The following is a 20,056-nucleotide window of genomic DNA, read 5'->3' as shown; positions in this document are numbered from 1 at the left end:
TGATACAGTCTACTACCACCAGATACACACACACACACACACACACACACACAAACTCCCTCTCTCTTTCTCTCTCTCTCTCTGTCTCATCAACCTATTCTCTTCCCTCATTCCTGGACACATAGTACCTCCACATTACTCTCTGGCTATCATCTTAAATAGCAATTATATTGAGTACCTATGAAGTGTTTAAGGCTTCCAGTGTTTCTTCCTTCTTCTGCCCTTTGTTTCCTTTTACCTAATCAGCCAGTAAATAAAACACATATTAACATTATAGCATCTCTTTCCTACAAACTTTGCTTCCTTTACTGACTTTGAAAATGACTCCAGGAGATGCAGTAAAAGAGGTGTCTTCACTTGAGAAAGTATCATGTATTGAGAAAGCAGACTCAAAAAAACTAAATCTCATTCTACAAATGAGGGAAGCCTCCTACGCAACAGGTAATGTCAATACAAAATTGGCCAAGAAAAAAATAAAATGTGGATAATCTCCATATAGATAAGAATGTACTATATTGATTTGCTTGGTTTCATAAGGATAAGAAAGTAGGATAAGGAGTATGAAGTAGCAAATTAAAGGAAAAGACGAGAAATATAAGCAAATGAGGGGGAGCTTTAAAAAGGCCGGAGAAGATATAGTTACTCTCCATCTACTAAGGTAATCAAATATACTTAATTCTGATTACACTAACCAAAAACAGATAAAAGGTTAATCAACAAGATTCACAAACCACTCCTTCATGTTGAAATACATCTATTTTACAATTTGGTTATCTGATCATGGCCAGTACATGACCATGATCTGAAAATAGAAAGCAATTACCCTCTACAACATAGAAGCAAAGGTCACAAAGAATAATAAAAACCAGATTAGATGGCAAGAGCTTCCTTTTCCTTCTCAAATGGAATAGACAGATATCTTAATCACCAAATCCCTCAACAGAGGTACAGTCCTGCTTATGCTAATTAAAATCTGAGGGATACAGTAGTCCCTCCTTATCCACAGGGTCCCAAGACCCCCAGTGGATGCCTGGAAATGCAGACAGTACTGAGTCTTACATATACTATGGTTTTTCCTATATATACATACCTAAGATAAAGTTTAATTTATAAATTAGACACAGTAAGAGATTAACAACTGATAATAAAATAGAACAATCATAACAATATACTCTAATAAAAGTTATGTGAATGACATTTCTGTCTCTCTTTCGAAAAATCTTACAAATATAATGCCTTTTCCATCTTAACGAAGGATTTATCACACACCGTGACCATAACTTTTCCAGTTTGAGGTGAGACAGCAAAACTAGTATGAATTCCTTTTTTCTTCTTCACAATTTCACAGATAGAAGATTCATTCTTACCATAGATCTTAGCAACCTCAGCATATGATTTTTTTTTTCTTTCCTTATGAAGCTTTCATCTTTTCACTTAAAGGAAGCACTTTACGGCTTCCGTTCACATATCTGAAAGGGCAGCATCACTACTCTTAACGCTTTGGGGCCATTATTAAGTAAAATAAGGGTTACCTGAATGTAAGCACTGCAATACTGTGACAGTTGATCTGATAATCAAGAGGGCTACTACTAAGTGATGGGTAGGATATGCTGGACAAAGGGATGATTCACATCCTAGGCAGAAGGGCACGCAATTTAAAACTTATGAATTGTTTATTTCTGGAATTTTCTGTTTTAATATTTTCGGGCCACAGTTGACTGTGGGTAACTGAGGCTTCAGAAAGCAAAACCATGGATGGGTGGGGGGGGGACTACACTTATTTTTAATTTAACATTCAGGACTTCCAGAAGTGCTATATAAAACTAGTGCTTCCATTTTACAGAAGCGTAAATCAGAAGATACGGAAGAGTGATATTACTAAAGAAAAGAAAAATAAGCAGGATTAAATATTTATTTGATATATGTCCACTGTTTTAGCTTTGACTGAGTCAATATTAGACCCACAATTGAAAAATTAGGTTTCCAACATAACAAAGTGGTTTACCTCATTCCTAAAATTTTCATTTTGTTTTTCGGAATATAAGTGATAGTATATAAGGTATGATCCAGAGGAACTACCTTGAGTCATTAGATTTTTGTTTTTATTACAATTAAATTAAATAGATATCCACAAAAAACCCTTAAGTCTAAAGAAAAATGACCAACAGGAGAAAATCTCCATAATATGAAATCAGTATATACCTTCTGAGTGCCAACATATCAAAATTAGCAAGGAAAACAATGACAGATATAATATACCAGGGCTATTCTGCAAGTTTCTCAACTTATTCTCTCTCTCCCTCAAATATGCTATTCTCCACATAATTGCTGTCTCTCTAATTTTAACAAAGGGCCTCCCTATTTCAACAGCCCCTCCCCAATTTGGAAAAGGCAAAAATAGGAAAGGAGGGGGGGAGTTATGCACATTCATTGTCAATGGCATCCTACTCCTTTCCTTTTTCTGTCACAAGAATGTTAATGAGAGCCAAGTGAAGCAGGGTGGGAAAAACACTAAATAAAGAACCCTTCTCTTAACCATATTCTTTCAGACACACAACACTTACTGAAGTGGACTGAAAATGCCCCCAAAGTTTATGATGGTCATACTTTTCATACTAGTTTTGGTAATTCAAGAATGTTATTTGAGCTTTCAGCCCTAGGATGAAAGAGTTTTAGCATAAGTACTGCAGGGAATGAGGGCTAGAGTATGTATGACTCAAAAGACATCAGGCCTACATGGCGACCCTTCTCTCAAAGCTGCTGGACTCCTTGAGGTCACAGATGACACTGACAAGCAGGTAATGAGTACTGATCCACAAAGCAAAACCAGGAGATACCCCAGAAGTCAAGTTTCTGACACTCAAGCTTTCCTGGTTTAAATTATTTCTACAACTTAAAATATCTTAGCAGAAAGAAATTTATTAACTCTTTAAGGGCAAAAATTAAAATTTAACTTTCCAGGTAAGTCCAAGGTAAACATTAACATGATGTATATAGTAATGCCTCAAATGTAAATTTGTGGTATGAAAAACAGGATGTAAAGGGAGGAGGGGGTACAAATAATTCGGTTTAAAACATTTTCTATAGAAAACAGTCTTTAAAATATCTACCAAATCCCTAAAAGTGGAAGGCAGTTAGGAAAGAGTTATAGGAAAGAAATGTACTTTTCACAGTAGATACTTTCTATACTGTTTGAACTTTGTTTCAACCTGTATTACTTCACTGATTTTTTTTTTTTAATAAAGAATTTGATGTGCCCACAAATTGTCCTAGGGCATTTAGAGAAAGGTGTTAGTTGTGTGAGTACACACTAAATCTAAATCCTTACACGTCTTTTCTAGCATTACCTGTATTGAACTATTTCTCTAACTCAATCAGTATAGTCTACATGGGATTCAAAATATTATCAAAAATAACCCAAACCTCAGAACGAATTGCTGTTAATCAGTGTGTATAGTTAATGTCTGACAGTATGTAACAAAAAAGGGACTAAGATGTATCATACATAACTATAGACAACTTTGACGTTTCATATATTGTTTTTGTTGTAACTCCCAATAAGTTATCTTCCATTTAGTATTCTGATGTCAACAAGAGTTGTTTCTCCTCTAATGTGCTTCCAATTAATGAAAGTAAATCAAGCACCAAACGTTCTTCTGATATAAAGCTAGCTTCCTGAACTGTTCTACTAGAGTCACCAATACATCCCCTAATACTTGAAAACATCACTGAGGTTTATCTAAGCAAACTAACAGTTTTCATAAAGTAAGGAATTAAAAAAAATAAAGGTCACATAAAATCAAATTGTCATTTCCTTCATTCAAATAATATTCTTTCTATGGAGATACTGGAATAAGATTTTAAAACTAATCAGAATGTGATATTTAAAAAACAAACAAAAGGGCTTCCCTGGTGGCGCAGTGGTTGAGAATCTGCCTGCCAATGCAGGGGACACGGGTTCGAGCCCTGGTCTGGGAAGATCCCACATGCCGCAGAGCAACTAAGCCCGTGCGCCACAACTACTGAGCCTGCGCGTCTGGAGCCTGTGCTCCGCAACAAGAGAGGCCGCGATAGTGAGAGGCCCGCGCACCGCGATGAAGAGTGGCGCCCGCTTGCCGCAACTAGAGAAAGCCCTCGCACAGAAACGAAGACCCAACACAGCCAAAAATAAATAAATAAATAAATAAATAAATTTAAACAAACAAACAAACAAACAAAAAAGAATCACTGAGACCCTTCCAAAGTAGCCATCTTATCATCATCTTATTCCCCGTATTACTACTTAAATTTTCTTTAAAAGTACCTTTTAAAAAGATGTTAAATAAGTTTAAAGATTTAATGTCTACTTAGCCATTTAACCTATGAAATCTAGAAATAAAATGAAAACAAACATTTTTGAATGCAAGATAAGTTGTCAAACTGTGTAATATTTAAGAAAAAAGGAGGTACAATGATTTAAATCTTTTTTTCTAAACGAGTAAAAAAATTGCTAGAAATTTAAGTCAAAACAAAGAAAAAACAACCGAATGATTTTTATTCACTTATCAGATTAAGTGTGAATAACTTTTGTTTCCTTGTTCCTTATTATATCAAAAAGCCTACAACACATTATCAAGCTATAAGAACTCTTCAAAAGGGACCAAAATTCCACTTTAAGTTTAAAAATATAAGGAACAGCAATTCACTTACCAGCATCTGAGACAGCTTCTGTAAACATATTCACTTATTTTTTAAAGCACTAAAGTAAAAACACTGTAACAATAACAGATCATATAATAACCTGTAGCACCTCCAGAATCAGTATAAAGCTCATAAAAAAGCTTCAAAGCTCAAACATTGGGCTTCCCTGGTGGCACAGTGATTAAGAATCTGCCTGCCAATGTGGGAGACACAGGTTCGAGCCCTAGTCCAGTAAGATCCCACATGCCGTGGAATAACTAAGCCCGTGCACCACAACTACTGAGCCTGTGCTCTACAGCCTGCAAGCCACAACTACTGAGCCCGCATACTGCAACTACTGAAGCCCCTGTGCCTAGAGCCCGTGCTCTGCAACAAGAGAAGCCACCACAATGAGAAGCCTGCGCACCGCAATGAAGAGCAGCCCCCGCTCACCGCAACTAGAGGGCCTGCACGCAGCAACGAAGACCCAACGCAGCCAAAAATAAATAAATAAAAAATAAATAAATAGAAAGCTCGAACATTAGCATCCCCTACCACAAATACTGTCCTGCTAATACTCTTTAAGTACAACTAATAAAAATATTTCTTTTAACCTCTTTTATATCCAATTTCACTGGTATTTCTCTTGCTTTCTCCATACTCCCTGTGCTTCAATAGTTGTAAAACTGTCAAATGTACCTTCAGTAGTTAACGTTCCTCCCATTCTCCTCCCCAAACTCCTCTGACTCACTCTCAGGTGGATCAGACTATGCCCTTTACCACATAACGACACTCATCAGTGAAGAGTCCACTAACATTTATTAAATGACTGCAACTAGTCAACTGCACTGTCAGCTACTTTCATGGTTATTTTAATCTTCAGAAGCAAGGCATAACTTAAAAGAAAATAAAGGGTATCAAATATGCGAATTACCTTTTTACTGAACACTAAGCTATTCTTGTGTTAAAGGTAACTAATATTACATTTTTCTGAACAGCAGCTTTATAACCACAGCTTAAGAAAAAAACAGCTATTCCTACACCACTTCTAAAAGGAGAAACTTCTTTACTGTGAGTTTTTAGACTGTTAAAAACGTGCATTACGGGCTTCCCTGGTGGTGCAGTGGTTAAGAACCCGTCTGCCAATGCAGGGGACATGGGTTCGAGCCCTGGTCCGGGAAGATCCCACATGCTGTGGAGCAACTAAGCCCGTGTGCCACAACTACTGAGCCTGCTCTCTAGAGCCTGCGAGCCACAACTACTGAAGCCCGCATGCCTAGAACCCATGCTCCGCAACAAGAGAAGCCACCGCAATGAGAAGCCTGCGCACCGCAACGAAGAGTAGCCCCCGCTCGCCACAACTAGAGAAAGCCCGGGTGCAACAACGAAGACCCAACACAGCCAAAAGTAAATAAATAAAATAAATAAATTTATTAAAAAAATACAGACTTAAAAAAAAAAAAGTGCATTGCAATCTCTATTAAAATGCATCACCATCTAGATTATCTTGTGGAAAGACGGAATAGATATACTTTTCCCTACTTCTCCCACTAAGCACTGTTTAAATTCTGGACATTATATAGATACAGAATACAGAATAAAAAAGAAAATTTGATGGTATCAAACGAGAACATTAAAGAAAGATACTCTTTACACTACTGGTAGGAGTTTAAACTGGCATATTTATTTAGTGAGGAACCTGACAATATCTAGTACAGCTGAATATGGGCATACACAAGGATGCAGCCAATTCTCAGCTATGCACATAACCTACAAAAGGATGTTCACTGAAGCACTGTTTTTAATAACTAAAAATTAGAAAATAGCTAAATATACCATAAAATATGGTAAAGACATAGAATGGAATACTATATGGCTATTAAAAAAAATTAACTAGTGCTAAAGGAATTTCTACTATATGTGCACTATATGTCTATTCCTAAACACCTGAAGTTCTGGAAAAAAACCACATACACACACAAAAAAATACCACTCATTATGTGAAAACTTCTAAATCAAATACTGAAAATACCAATAATTATGCAAAAAGTAGAATTTGGGATAGACTACTCTAAACCTATGCAACTTTGGGAACCGAACACTAAAAGTGAAAATAAATGAATAAATAACAATAATTGGAATCTCAGAAGACGAGCAATAACTTAAGATTACCCAAGGAGTTCTGATGAATGGATTCCTCAGGAGTTATTAAAAACGCCTAAAAACAATAAAAGAGAAATGCTGGCTTGTGGATACTAAGATAATGCAGATAGAAGCAGAGGTAAGCACCAGAAGTTAAAAGTACTATCATGCTAGGACTGTGTAACTTTGAGGAAAATATCCAGGTACAGATGATCAATTAAAAAAAAAAAAGGTTTTAAGAGCCAAAAGAATTCCTGTCTATGCAAGTATGCAAGCAGCCAAGTTGAGCGCCTATCCCTTTCTTGCTGAAATTAAAACTCTACACTCTATCACAGCTCACCTTGCCTAGAAAATAAACAAATACAACTTTCCCATTGTCCTGACATTGTTCCTCTATTTACCAACCACTTGTGAGCTAACTAGCATCATAAAACACACTTTAGAAGAAGTGACTATGTTATGTATCCACAGCATAATCTCATGTTTATTTAAAAAGTTGCAGTCGGGGGCTTCCCTGGTGGCACAGTGGTTGAGAATCTGCCTGCCAATGCAGGGGACACGGGTTCGGGCCCTGGTCTGGGAAGATCCCACATGCCGCGGAGCAACTAGGCCCGTGAACCACAACTACTGAGCCTGCGCGTCTGGAGCCTGTGCTCCGCAACAAGAGAGGCCGCGACAGTGAGAGGCCCGCGCACCGCGATGAAGAGTGGCCCCCACTTTCCGCAACTAGAGAAAGCCCTCGCACAGAAACGAAGACCCAACACAGCCATAAATAAATAAAAATAAATAAATAAATAATTATTAAAAAAAAAAAAGAAAGTCAGAAGTCTGTTACTCACCTTTCTTAAAAAAATAAAAAAAGTTGCAGTCGGACATAGTAATTATGTAAATGTCTAAATCACACAAAACATTATTTGTTTACACACAGATAAATATATATAAAACTATGTATTAGAAGGATACATACAACTTCAGAATACAGGTGGTTGGGAGAGAGGAAAATGTGAAGGGGGTAACAAAGAACTCAATTTTACCTGTAATGTTCTATCTCTTCATTATAAAGTAACACTCAAGCAAAAATAACAAAACGATAACATTCTTACATTAAGTTCATGGATCCTTGTTCTACATTCTTTATAAAATATTTTCTAAGTCAAATAAAGATGAACTAACATTGCAAAGGGACACTGAAAATAGACTGGTTAAGGCAATATTTGCCAATATTTGCCATTGTAAAGTTACTATTTTTCTCTTCCATCTATTCTTTAGTCCAGCCCACACCTGAAGGATGCTTGGGGGTGGGGGTAGTATCTACAAATATTACTTGGAATAATTCTGCAAGATTTATCCTTTCTCTCCTGTTTATTTACTCAACAATCTATTTATATCAGCATTTATTTATTTAAGCTCATGTATATTTATTCTTCAAATACTAGGTTATTTTGTTGCTCCAATTGTTCCCGCTCTGGACACTGGAAGCTCATTCAGGTTGGCTCCTATGCTGCTGTGACATGGGCCCATCATTTTGTTTTTTTGAGCTCTTCCTTACTTCTGACACTACTAGATGCTCCAGGCTCATCTTGTGAATACCTTGTTCCCTCCATAGAATCAGCCACTCCTCCCAGGAGCCCTGCTTCCTTTTACTGGAGAATGATATTTTGAAACCAAGATCTGGGCACTGGGTATACTCACTGGTACTGGTGTGTCACTGCTTCTAGGCCCTCAGTGAAAGAACTGAGATATATATATATGTGTGTGTGTACTAACCAAAGTATAAACACACACATATAACATTATTTCTGTACGTATCTGTTTATATTTTAAACTAAACATGAGTTCATATTGATGTCTCCAACTCTAATCCACCCTGTGGTTAATTTTAATCCCAGATTAAGCTTCCCTCCATTTCCCAGTACACTCAAACAGCATCCTCTACTAGCAGGCAGTTCGTTAAACTCAAGTTCTAGTATTAGCTGTACTGTAACAAGGAAGTAAAATATATTTTAAAATGGAGTCCCATGATAGGTCATCTCCACTACTGGGACTACATATCAGCAGAGGGACTGCATCAGCACACAATTAAGAGAACTATATTAATACTTTTACTGAACTTTTTAACTTATTTTTTAACCACTGTTCTATTACTTCAATATATTTTCTTTGAAAAGTCACCTTCCCTTAAAAAAAAGAGAGAGAGAGAGAGAGAGATATGAGAGGCCAATGTTATGGCTTACTATATACAGACCAACAACAGACCATTTTAAAGAGAAGAAAACAGAGAAATTAAGTGATTTGCCCTACATCATTCCACCAGCGAAGGCAAAACTGAACTTGACTGTGTTTAAATGCAGTTATTCTATTCCAACTTCGATGGCATCTGCATTATACTCCATTTTAGATTACAAGAAAGAAGTCAATTTATAAAATAAAAAATAAACAAGAGTTCAATTCCCTACTATAGCTTTTCTCAGTTGTTTCAAGAGGTAAAATGGAATTAAGTAAAATGTAGTTAGTTCATCTTCTTTAAATCCAATTAACAGAATAAAGTATGTGTGTTCATACTTAGAGGTAAAACCACAACTGAAATAAACACAAACGTATTGAGGGAACAAATATTTACTAAACATCCACATTGTACAGATATTCTAACAACTACTCTGCAAGTTGGACAACAAATGAGAGGTACACTCTAGCCTTCCCAGAAGAACTCACAGTCACAATTAATGAGAAGAGGGATGTGGCTGAGTGTACGAAAACTAATATAGAAAATAAGACAATTACAAATGAAGTGTAAATACACAGATATCCTTTACTTTTTTTTTTTCTCCTCTAAACTATTGAGAACTTTATTAGTCTGTAATAGATTTAAGAATCTTGATTGTTTTCTGGCAGAGGTGACTAGAATATTTACTGAAAAAGGAATGTTTGGTGGTAGTTGAAGAGTATCTGTTACTTTGAAAGATAACTGCTGCAATGTTGAAACTTAAAAATAGGATCTAAGATTCTCACAGGGGCTGGAAAAGCAACAAGATACAATAAGACTTGAGTAAAGAGGCAACTCTCTCAAATTTCAGTTCAGATTCTGTTTTATTAGCTATCCAACACTGGCTAAACCATTTAACCTCTCAATCTACGTGTCACACCTGATTTAAAATGGGGTTGTCATCTGCCCCACTTACTTCACAAGATTTGTAGGCTTAAATGAGAATGTACACAGCAAAACTCTGTAAATTATAAACTGCTACCCAAATGATAGGTAGACAGGTAGTCGGACACACACACACACACACACACACACACACACACACACACACACACATAGTTTTGGTATCCACAAGGACACCAGGTAACAATGACATTCATTACAGTGGTACTTGGGTCTCTAGTTTTTTTAAATTCTGCAGACTAGAAATTTATCTAAAACATTTTAGTTTAAAAAATATATATTATATATTTCTTTAAGACTGAATCCTGGGACTTCCCTGGTGGCACAGTGGTTAAGAATCCACCTGCCAATGCAGGGGACATGGGTTCGAGCCCTGGTCCGGGAAGATCCCACATGCCACGGAGCAACTAAGCCCGTGTGCCACAACTACTGAGCCTGCGCTCTGGAGCCCACGAGCCACAACTACTGAGCCCACGTGCCACAACTACTGAAGCCCACACACCTAAAGCTCATGCTCCGCAACAAGAGAAGCCACCGCAATGAGAAGCCCACGCACCGCAACAAAGAGTAGCCCCCACTTGCCGCAACTAGAGAAAGCCCGTGCGCAGCAACGAAGACCCAACGACCCAACACAGCCATAAATAAATAAATAGATAGATAGGTAGATAGATAGATAGATAAATAAATGAATGAATGAATGATTGATTGAATCCTGTGAAGCAACAGCTAGGAATTTAACTGAGAATGCTTACCTTAACAAAATTATCAGGAAACATTCCTCTTCTCCCATTGAGTTCTCCTTCTAGCCATCCTTCCTCCTGTAGTTTTCTCACGTTCCTGATGATTTCCCCCACTCGAATAGTTAACTCATCATCGTGCACAGCATCATAGTCATACTCCACAATATAGTCAACTAAAAAAAAAAGAAAGAAACATCTAAAGCTTAATTCATGACATACTATTCACCATGTTAATAAACTTACAACTAAGGAAACTGTTTAGCAATGATAATTAATATTACAAAGGTACCGCTTACCTCAGTTTTAAATATTTGGCTACATCAGCAAACGTCTTGATTGCCTGCGCATAATGCACAGTAGCAGTTTTAAGCAGAAACCTCAACACGACGTGCAATTTACATCATCACTTACTTTTCCAGTCAGCTAGAGATCCTTTGTGACAAACTCTAAGGTGGTTCCCATGATCCCCATCTCTTGATATTCATGTCCTTATGTATTATGTAATTCTCTCTCCTTACGTGTGGACATGACCTATGACTGAATTCTAACCAACAGAATATGACAAAGATGATGGATTTGTATGTGACTACATAAGACTGTAATGTCCACCTTGCTAGGGAACTCTGTCACTTGCGGGCTCTGAAGATGCAAGATGCTTTATTGAGCTGGCCTATGGAGAGGGCCGCATGCAAGCAACTGAGGAGGTCTCTGGCTGACAGCCAGCACAAAACTGAGGCCCTCAGTCCAGCAGCCCACAGGGAACTGAATGATGCCAACAACCACGTAAGCTTGGAAGCAGATCCCTCCCCAGTTGAGAACCCAGCCCTGATCAATACACTGACTGCAGCCTTGTGAAGGACTCAGCCATGCCCAGACTGGTGAATCACAAAAACTGTGAGACAATAAATGTATATTGTTTTAAGTTGCTAAGTTTGTGGTAATATTTTTCACAGAACAGTAGAAAATGAATACACCCTGAAATGAAGACTCTTAAGGATCCATTTCACCTCTTTTAAGTATACGATTTTAGGTTATAGGACATCATATACGCATAGCATTAACATTTTAACTAGCCATACCTCCATTCATCTTTTCTTCCTCCTATAAAAATGATAAGAAAAAAGAACACTCACACACACACACACTACAACCAAAAAAAAGGAAAGGGAGTATGGGCAGACACTGTTGGCTGCCAAACCAACAGCCATTCCCACACTGACTCCTCTTCCTTCTTCCTTTCTCACTGAACCTTGATTTTGTTCAGGTATATGGAGACCCTGTACTTTTACAAATGAAGCTTCTCTCTCAGTCCTAGGGGGTTAAATCTTAACTATTCTAGACCAGCACTTCTCAAACACTAATGTACAATCAAGTCACCTTGTTGACTTGGGAATCTTGCTTAAATGCAGACTGACTGAGTAGGTCCCAGGATAACTAACGCTGCTGGTCAAAGAGGCAAAGGTCTAAAGATAGTTGATTTACAGTTAATTCCATTCATATTCCCTCTCCCTCTCCCTCTCTCTCTCTCTCTCTCTCACACACACACACACACAAACACACACAGACTGGTTTTCAAATACACATGTGATGGATCGACTGACCAGTACAATGTAAGCAGGGGTTCTGGGAAGGTTTCATTTGACCTTATAAACAAAACACAAGGAAGAAATGTCCTCCTGCAGACTCTGGATGTTCTTCAGTGAGAATGTAATGGACAAAACTGCTACAACTGGTTGAGACAAGAAAAACAGCAGATCTGATTAGAAGAGAAGAAGGATGAAAATGGCCTGGATCTTTGCTAGATTCATTAAACTGCTAAGTTAACCAACCCTATATCTCCAATATCTTTAGATTTCTTGTTATAGAGATAGTTTTTTCTTAACTTCTAAATAAATTCTAGATGGGATTGTATTTGCAGCTGAAAACATCCCAACCTGAGAAGGGAACTAGTGAGAAATTTTTTAAACTTGTGAAAATGGATCCATAACTAATAAAGCCAGAAGCCCAGAGAACTTAAGGAAACTATAACTGAGACATCAAACTGCTCTCCAGAACCCCAGAAAGGCTAGAAATTCAGAAAAGGAGTGCTCATAGGAAATGTAGAACTGAAAACAGGGAAACTAATATCTGTATGGAAGAGCTGACACCCATTATCAACCACAATAACTCTGAGACAATTATGCTATATAGGCAGGTATTTTTTTCGAAGGTAAAAAACTAAAGGGTTCATCTCAGACACGCACACACACACACAAAATAGTTTGGGGAAACTAGTATAGCTACTATGGATGAGTGATGGTTTCTTAGAAAAATGACTACTGATTTCCAGAATTTAGAGGTCTCCAGAGCAATGGGCAGCTCCCAACCTACTAATTCTAAAATAACACTTAAGTCCTACCCACATAAACAGAGTTCCCAATTGGCTTTTTATTTATTGTTTATTCATAAATATGAATGGTACACAATAGTTAATCATGAAAGACCATGATAAATTGAAAAATTACTCCTGGATGAAATATACACCCACCTCTCCCCTTCCGGAATTATTCAGTCTTAAAGTTATTAGGTGTAGAAAAGCGTAGTGTGGGGAGAGGAGGGCAAGGTTGGGAAGGAGTCTGAGAAGGTGTGAGAAGACAGGGACCAAAAAGAGTAAAGAAGGTATCCAAAGCTGGGGGAGGGGTGGAAGTGATGCTATCAGAGCCAAAGTAGGGTGAGAAGGGTGTCCATCTATGGAGGCTCCCCTAGTGCAGCCTATCAGAACTCTAAGGCAGGGTGAGGGAGGCATTCATGCAGAGGCAACATGATAGGTGTGCCAGCACCCAATCACAGTGGTGAGGGCATCCAAGCTGATGGGCAGCTTAATGAGAAACATCAGAGGCCAAATGGTGTTGGGGGTAGGGCCAGATTTCCATGCAGAGATGTGGGAGGGTGGAGGCAACCTAGAGTGGGGACTAACAGCCCACACAGGAGAAGAGAGTGTCCATACAAGGGTGGGGTGACAGCAGAGATGGAAGACTGGTTACATACAGGGGAATTAATCAAATAAGTAAACATATTAAGGATAATGGAAGCCAAGTTTCTCTATGAAAGGGAGTTACAAATATAAAGGGAAAAGGCTTCATTTGATCCTGTGATATTAAACGGGAATGAGAAGTATCATCATGAACTCATGGTTTTCAATACACAGACATTCACGTATATATAAAACACACACACACACCACATACACACCCCACACACACAAGCTCTATCCACTGAAAGGGCCTGAAACCGCAACATTCCAATGGCAATGAGCAAAACTAATGCCGAGATCTTCTAAAAACCATTTTCTACTGAAAGGAACCAGGAATCCTTGGGAAGATAGGCAATTCCAGGGCTAAGGCAGGAAAAGTACAAAATAAGCCTGAAACATGGTGCTGTGGCAGAAAGCAAGGAAGTTCTCAAAAAAAGATAAGGTGATGCCAAAGGACACAGAGAAGTGATGTCAGAACGGCTCCTACTCACCAAATCAGGACAATCTGAGCATCAAGGTAAATAATGACTGTAATAGAATATACACCACTGAATAAAGTAAGAAACCATAAATAAATGTTAACTTCTTAAATTTTATAACTGAATTATGATTAAGTAGGAGAAGATCCTGATTTGTAGAAAATACTAAAATATTCAGGAGAAAGGCATAAGTCAGGAAAAAATTCTTTGTACTGTACTTTAAACATTTCTACACCTTAATGTTTAAAAATTAAAAAGGATTTAAACACGTACAAATTTTTATCTTCAAGAGATGTAATAAAGTTCATAAAATCAGAACAGAATGCTGTGAAAAAAGAAATGAGAAAATAAAAAGCATTTGGAAATGCATATTCCAAAATGTCTTTTTTTTTTTTTGCAGAGGTGGAGACAAACCAAAAAACCTTTACAAAAAAAGGTAAAGGAAAGAGACATAAAGAAAATATGAAAGCAAATATGACACAGATGATTATTCCAGACAATCCAACATCCAATTAACAGTTCTGGGGGGGGGGGGGAGAGAAAAATAGAGAATAGACAGTGAAATATACAAGAAAATATTCCAAAGCTATACGAAACATATCTTCAAATAGAAAGAGGTCTGTGGAGAGTCCAGTACAATGAACAAGTAAAAAAGTAAGTACTCATATCTAGGTGAAATTTCACAACAAAAATAAACATATCCTAGAAAGCTCTCTGAGAAGAAATAAAGAGTTCCATCTACAAAAGAATGAGAATCATATTAGGAGACTTCTCATTGGCAATACCAGATTCTAGAAGAAGAAAAATAAAAAGGCAAAGCCACTTAAGTACTGAAGGAAAATGAATTTCATACTCAGTCAAATCAACAGACAAGTATAGGTTATAACATTTTCACACAGACAAGGACAAAGAAAATTAACTCCCACATATGCAATTACATGATGTTATCTAGTAAGAACCAAAACAGAGGAGGATACAAAATTCAAGAAATAGTGGAGCCAGGCTTAGAGTGAGAAAAGTTCTAAGATAGCAATTGTGCAACAAATCTAAGGAACAAACAGTCTAGATTAAGCAAGAGACAGAAAGTTCTAGGAGGTATTTGGTGGCAAAAAGAAGTGAGAGACAGCCTGTGAAATTTTATACTATCCTGAAGAATCTGAAACTCAAAGAGACAATACAGCTAGGTAAGGAGAGGAAAAACTAAAGATGATTACAAACTCCTGGAAAGGCAAAGAGTTACACAATGTTGAAAATATAATCATCATATATACTACTTGGCTGCACAGTAAAAAATATTTACATGGTCATAATAAAAATAATAACTAGTTTCTGTGTTAACACTAAAAATCAATCTCTAACAAAACAAAAAGACTAAATTATGGTTACAGAAGAAAATATAAATGTTAACAAGCCTTCACGTTATAGTATAAAGTAAAGATTAGGGAGGTTGATAAAGAGAAGGGTAGAGGTACTAATATCTTCACCATACAAAGTGCTAAGTCCAGAAATACTATCTTACTTGCTGAAAAGAAAAATAAGAGTATAACTATATACTCAGAATTTAGAAAGGTAACCAAGAGAGAAATAAAACCACATTGAGATAAATGGAAAACAGATGTGAGATTACAATAAGTAAGCTAAATCGTTACCTATCGTTATCAGAAAGTTAAAAAATTAAAGTATCAAATCAAAGAACAGCTATAGAAACTTGGGAAACTTGTTATTTAGAAATACAAAAGCCAAAAAAATTAAAACTGAAAGATAAGCTAGTTCAAAGTTGTTTCCCTCTAAAGAATGGGAATAGAAGTAGAGAACAGTGAGGCAAGGAAATGCTTTTTTTTCATTATAAGTCTTCTAATACTTTTGTATTTTTATAGCATATGCAGATATTATTTGGATAAGATTTTATTTTTTTAAAAAAAGCACTAAGTATTAAAGTGGCTTGTCCAATATTATTGCAAATATGTTTATAACTCATGATTCTATGTGTTTTAATTAAAAAGTTTACTGAGTCAAAGATAATTTATTTCTCCTAAAGAAAACACCATATGGTAAATAAGGTTAAATTCTTGACCTTTTAAACATTCATAATTAGGCTTGCAATACAATGTTAAATAAGAAAGTTTATAAAACATAGGCATAGTAACAACGTATTTTTGTAAAAAAGGAAGAAACAAAAATATGTATAGAAAAATATAAAGAGTTACATTCCAAAATGTTAATGGATGCCTGAAGGGATCTAAGATGCTGTTTGTTATCTCCTTTTCTTTCATCTTTAGTAAAGAATTAAAAGGGGCGGGTAGACTGGGAGTTTGGGATTGACACGTATACACTGCTATATTTAAAATAGATAACCAACAAGGACCTACTGCACAGAGGCAGGGAACTCTGCTCGGTATTCTGTAATAACCTAAATAAGAATTTGAAAAAGAACAGATACTGAATCACTTTGCAGTACACCTGAAACTAACACAACACTGTTAATCAACTATACTCCAATATTTAAAAAAAAAAAAAGAATTAATCCCAGCCAAAAGAGAGGTTAGGAATTGGCCTCATCCTGATCTCTAGGAAGAGTGTTTTTGTTTATTTAAGGACTCTGGAGTTCCTTAGGCACCTCTGTTTACCTGAGGACTTTACCAAACAAGGTCATTATCTTGGGGGCTTCACACCATGCAGCATCTGTTCTACCTCTGGAAGGGCTAGACACTAAAGGTCAGTCACATGGGCAGTCAACTACATCTTCTCTACAAAACTCTGGACACCAAGACTCAAGTGAGCTTCTCTGGTTGGCAATACTCTGCATGTTGTCATACATCATCACCAGGAGTTAATGCTGTTCAAGACTTCAGAGAGAGAGAATGACATCACACCTGGAACCTTCCTGGACTCTGTCTCATGCTTCTCTCCCCTTGGCCAATTTTAATCTGTATCCTTTTACTATAATAAACCATGCCCAAGAGTATAACAGCTTTCAGTGAGTTCTGCAAGCCCTTCCAGCAAATTGTCAAACATGAGGGCAGTCGTGGGAACCCCCCAAATCTGCAGTTGTCAGAAGTGAGGGCATTCTTACAAACAATAACCCACACCTTGGCATTTTTCTACAATAAACATATAATAATTGGGTAAAAATAAGTTACTAAAAACACTGATGCTCACTAGACAGTATGTAACAATTGTATTTATAGAAAAGTTAAAACTGTTTAAATAAAAACTCATTTAATTCATGAGTTTGCTATACAAACTAGCATGCAGGCCATCATTCCAAGAATCAGCACCCTCCATATTGTGCAAAATCAAAAAGCTCATTCTTTCATTGAAAACTGGTACATTGCAAAGCCAATTAAACTTTTATATTTCAAACTAAACAAAACTCTTCCACCATTTAAAACAATTGTGTTTGACTGACTAATTTTCTTCACTTTAAGTGCTTGCTTAAAGTGAAGAAATAAATGTTGACGAAAAACATTTGGGAGGAAAAAAAAAACAAAAAGAAGATAATGTGTACATCCTGAAAAACACTCTAGGATGTATAAGGTATACAGACCCTTGTCTATCACTAATGGCTCTTTCTACCTGACCTACTCTCTATGAAACCGATCATTTAAGATTACACATTTTGTTTGTGGATTATTCATCTTTCATTTCAAATGTGACTACCAATGAAAGAGAAAGTAAAATTTAAATTACTTTAGCTACTTAATAGTTTATTTTTATAGTGTGAAGAAAGCAACCCAAATTAATCACTTATCACATTTTAGGATTTATGTGATCTGCAGGGTAATAAAGATTTTAAAATATGGCATCGAAAAAGACTCAAAATAAAAGAACACTAGATAATCTGGACCAACCCTCACAGGAAGACAACTAAACAAGCTGGATGAAATATAATAATCACCTTCTTAAACAGACTAAATTACTAAAAATATATGTTATCAGGTGAAACTGAAGTGAGAACTGGAACCCAGAGAAGTAAGTATGATACTGGGGCTACTTTTGCCCTGGAAAGTATTGGCCAGTTCTAAAGACATGACAGAGGCTAAGCGGCACTTTCAGTAGCTTTGCCGTTCTAGGATTTGACAGTGGAGTTCAGGAACTATCGAGGGTGGTAACTCTGAGAATCTACATGCACACTTTGGGAAATGACCCTAAATAACTGCACCCAAGCACCGTAGCCCAGTTTAATGTTATGTGGATGACTCAGGAAACCTCATACCATTCAAGTGGTTCAAGACAAAAGAGAAGTAACCAGAATCCTCTCTGGGAGAAGATAACCTAGACGTAAAATTATGTCAAGAAATATTTTTAGTCTACAACATCCAGAGACAAGGAAACATAACCAGGCATGTAAAATGCAAAAACATCATAAATAAGTACCTAGAGAAACAAGAAACAACAGAAACATTTCAATGAACCCCATATACTGAACTTATCAGACACAGACTTTAAAACAATAACATTTACCATGTTCAAAGATATAAATTACAGATTGAAAAACTGACACAAAGCTCAGTACTGCAGATAGTGAGAAAACAAACTTGAACCACATAGGTATTCTAGAACTGAGCAAGACAATAACCAAAAATAGAAACTCAATGGATGAGTTTAAAAGTATATTACATACAGCTTCAGAAAACTAGCTAAAGGGCAGACAGGTAAATATCAACAGAAACTAACCAAAATGCCTGTCAAGAGGGACAAAAATGTAGACAATATAGATGAGAATGTAACAGACATAGAAGATATACTAAAACAGTCTACCATGTTTAATTGGAGTCCCAAAGGAGAAAATAAAAACTATCTGAAAAGTTAATAGCTATGAACTCACCAAACTGATAAAAGACATCAATCCATGGAGTCAAGAAGTCTAAGCAATTCCAAATGGAATAAATAAAAAGAAATCTGCAACTCAACATAGTAAAACTGCAAAATATCAAAGAGGAAAAAAAAATATCTTAGAAGAGACAAATTTTTAAAAGGTTACCAAAGAAGCAACACTTAAATGGGCTTCTCAGCAGCAACAGCAGGAGCCAGAAAGCAGCAGTTTTGTATTTTCAAAATGCAGAAAGAAAATAACTGCAAATCATGAAGTCTGTACCAGAGAAAATATCCTTCAAAACAAAAGCAAAAAGATAAGCATGGGCATCATCAGAAAATCTACAAACAACAAATGCTAGAGAGGGTGTGGAGAACAGGGAACCCTCTTGCACTGTTGGTGGGAATGTAAATTGATACAGCCACTATGGAGAACAGTATGGAAGTTCCTTAAAAAACTAAAAATAGAATTACCATATGATCCAGCGATCCCACTACTGGGCATATACCCAGAGAAAACCATAATTCAAAAAGACACATGCACCACAATGTTCATTGCAGCACTATTTACAATAGCCAGGTCATGGAAGCAACCTAAATGCCCATCGACAGACGACTGGATAAAGAAGATGTGGTATATATATACAATGGAATATTATTCAGCCATAAAAAGGAACAAAATTGGGTCATTTGTAGAGACGTGGATGGATCTAGAGACTGTCATACAGAGTGAAGTAAGTCAGAAAGAGAAAAACGAATATCGTATATTAACGCATATATGTGGAATCTAGAAAAATGGTACAGATGAACCAGTTTGCAAGGCAGAAATAGAGACACAGATGTAGAACAAACATATGGACACCAACTGGGGAAAGTGATGGGGTGGGGGGTGGTGGTGGTAAGATGAACTGAGAGATTGGGACTGACATGTATACACTAACATGTATAAAACAGACAACTAATAAGAACCTGCTGTATAAAAAATAAATTAAAAAAATAAAATTCAAAAATTCAAAAAAAAAAGACAAGCAAAAAGCAGAGT

At 36.7% G+C, this 20,056-nt stretch overlaps 1 protein-coding gene across 3 annotated transcripts in view; it reads right to left on the bottom strand.

Moving 5' to 3' along the window:
- Nucleotides 1-20,056, bottom strand: part of CD2AP (CD2 associated protein) — a 113,692-nt gene that overhangs the window by 67,655 nt on the left and 25,981 nt on the right. For all 3 annotated transcript variants that reach the window (XM_057555136.1, XM_057555134.1, XM_057555135.1), the window contains exon 2: nt 10,720-10,880. In XM_057555136.1, coding sequence (XP_057411119.1) covers nt 10,720-10,880 — 161 coding nt within the window. The remainder of the gene's footprint in view (nt 1-10,719; nt 10,881-20,056) is intronic.

The sequence above is a fragment of the Balaenoptera acutorostrata genome, chromosome 10 (genome assembly GCF_949987535.1).
Source record: "Balaenoptera acutorostrata chromosome 10, mBalAcu1.1, whole genome shotgun sequence".
In the NCBI taxonomy this organism is placed as follows: Eukaryota; Metazoa; Chordata; class Mammalia; order Artiodactyla; family Balaenopteridae; genus Balaenoptera; species Balaenoptera acutorostrata.
Note: the sequence above shows the minus strand (reverse complement) of the source record. Positions and strands in the feature narration are given on the sequence as shown.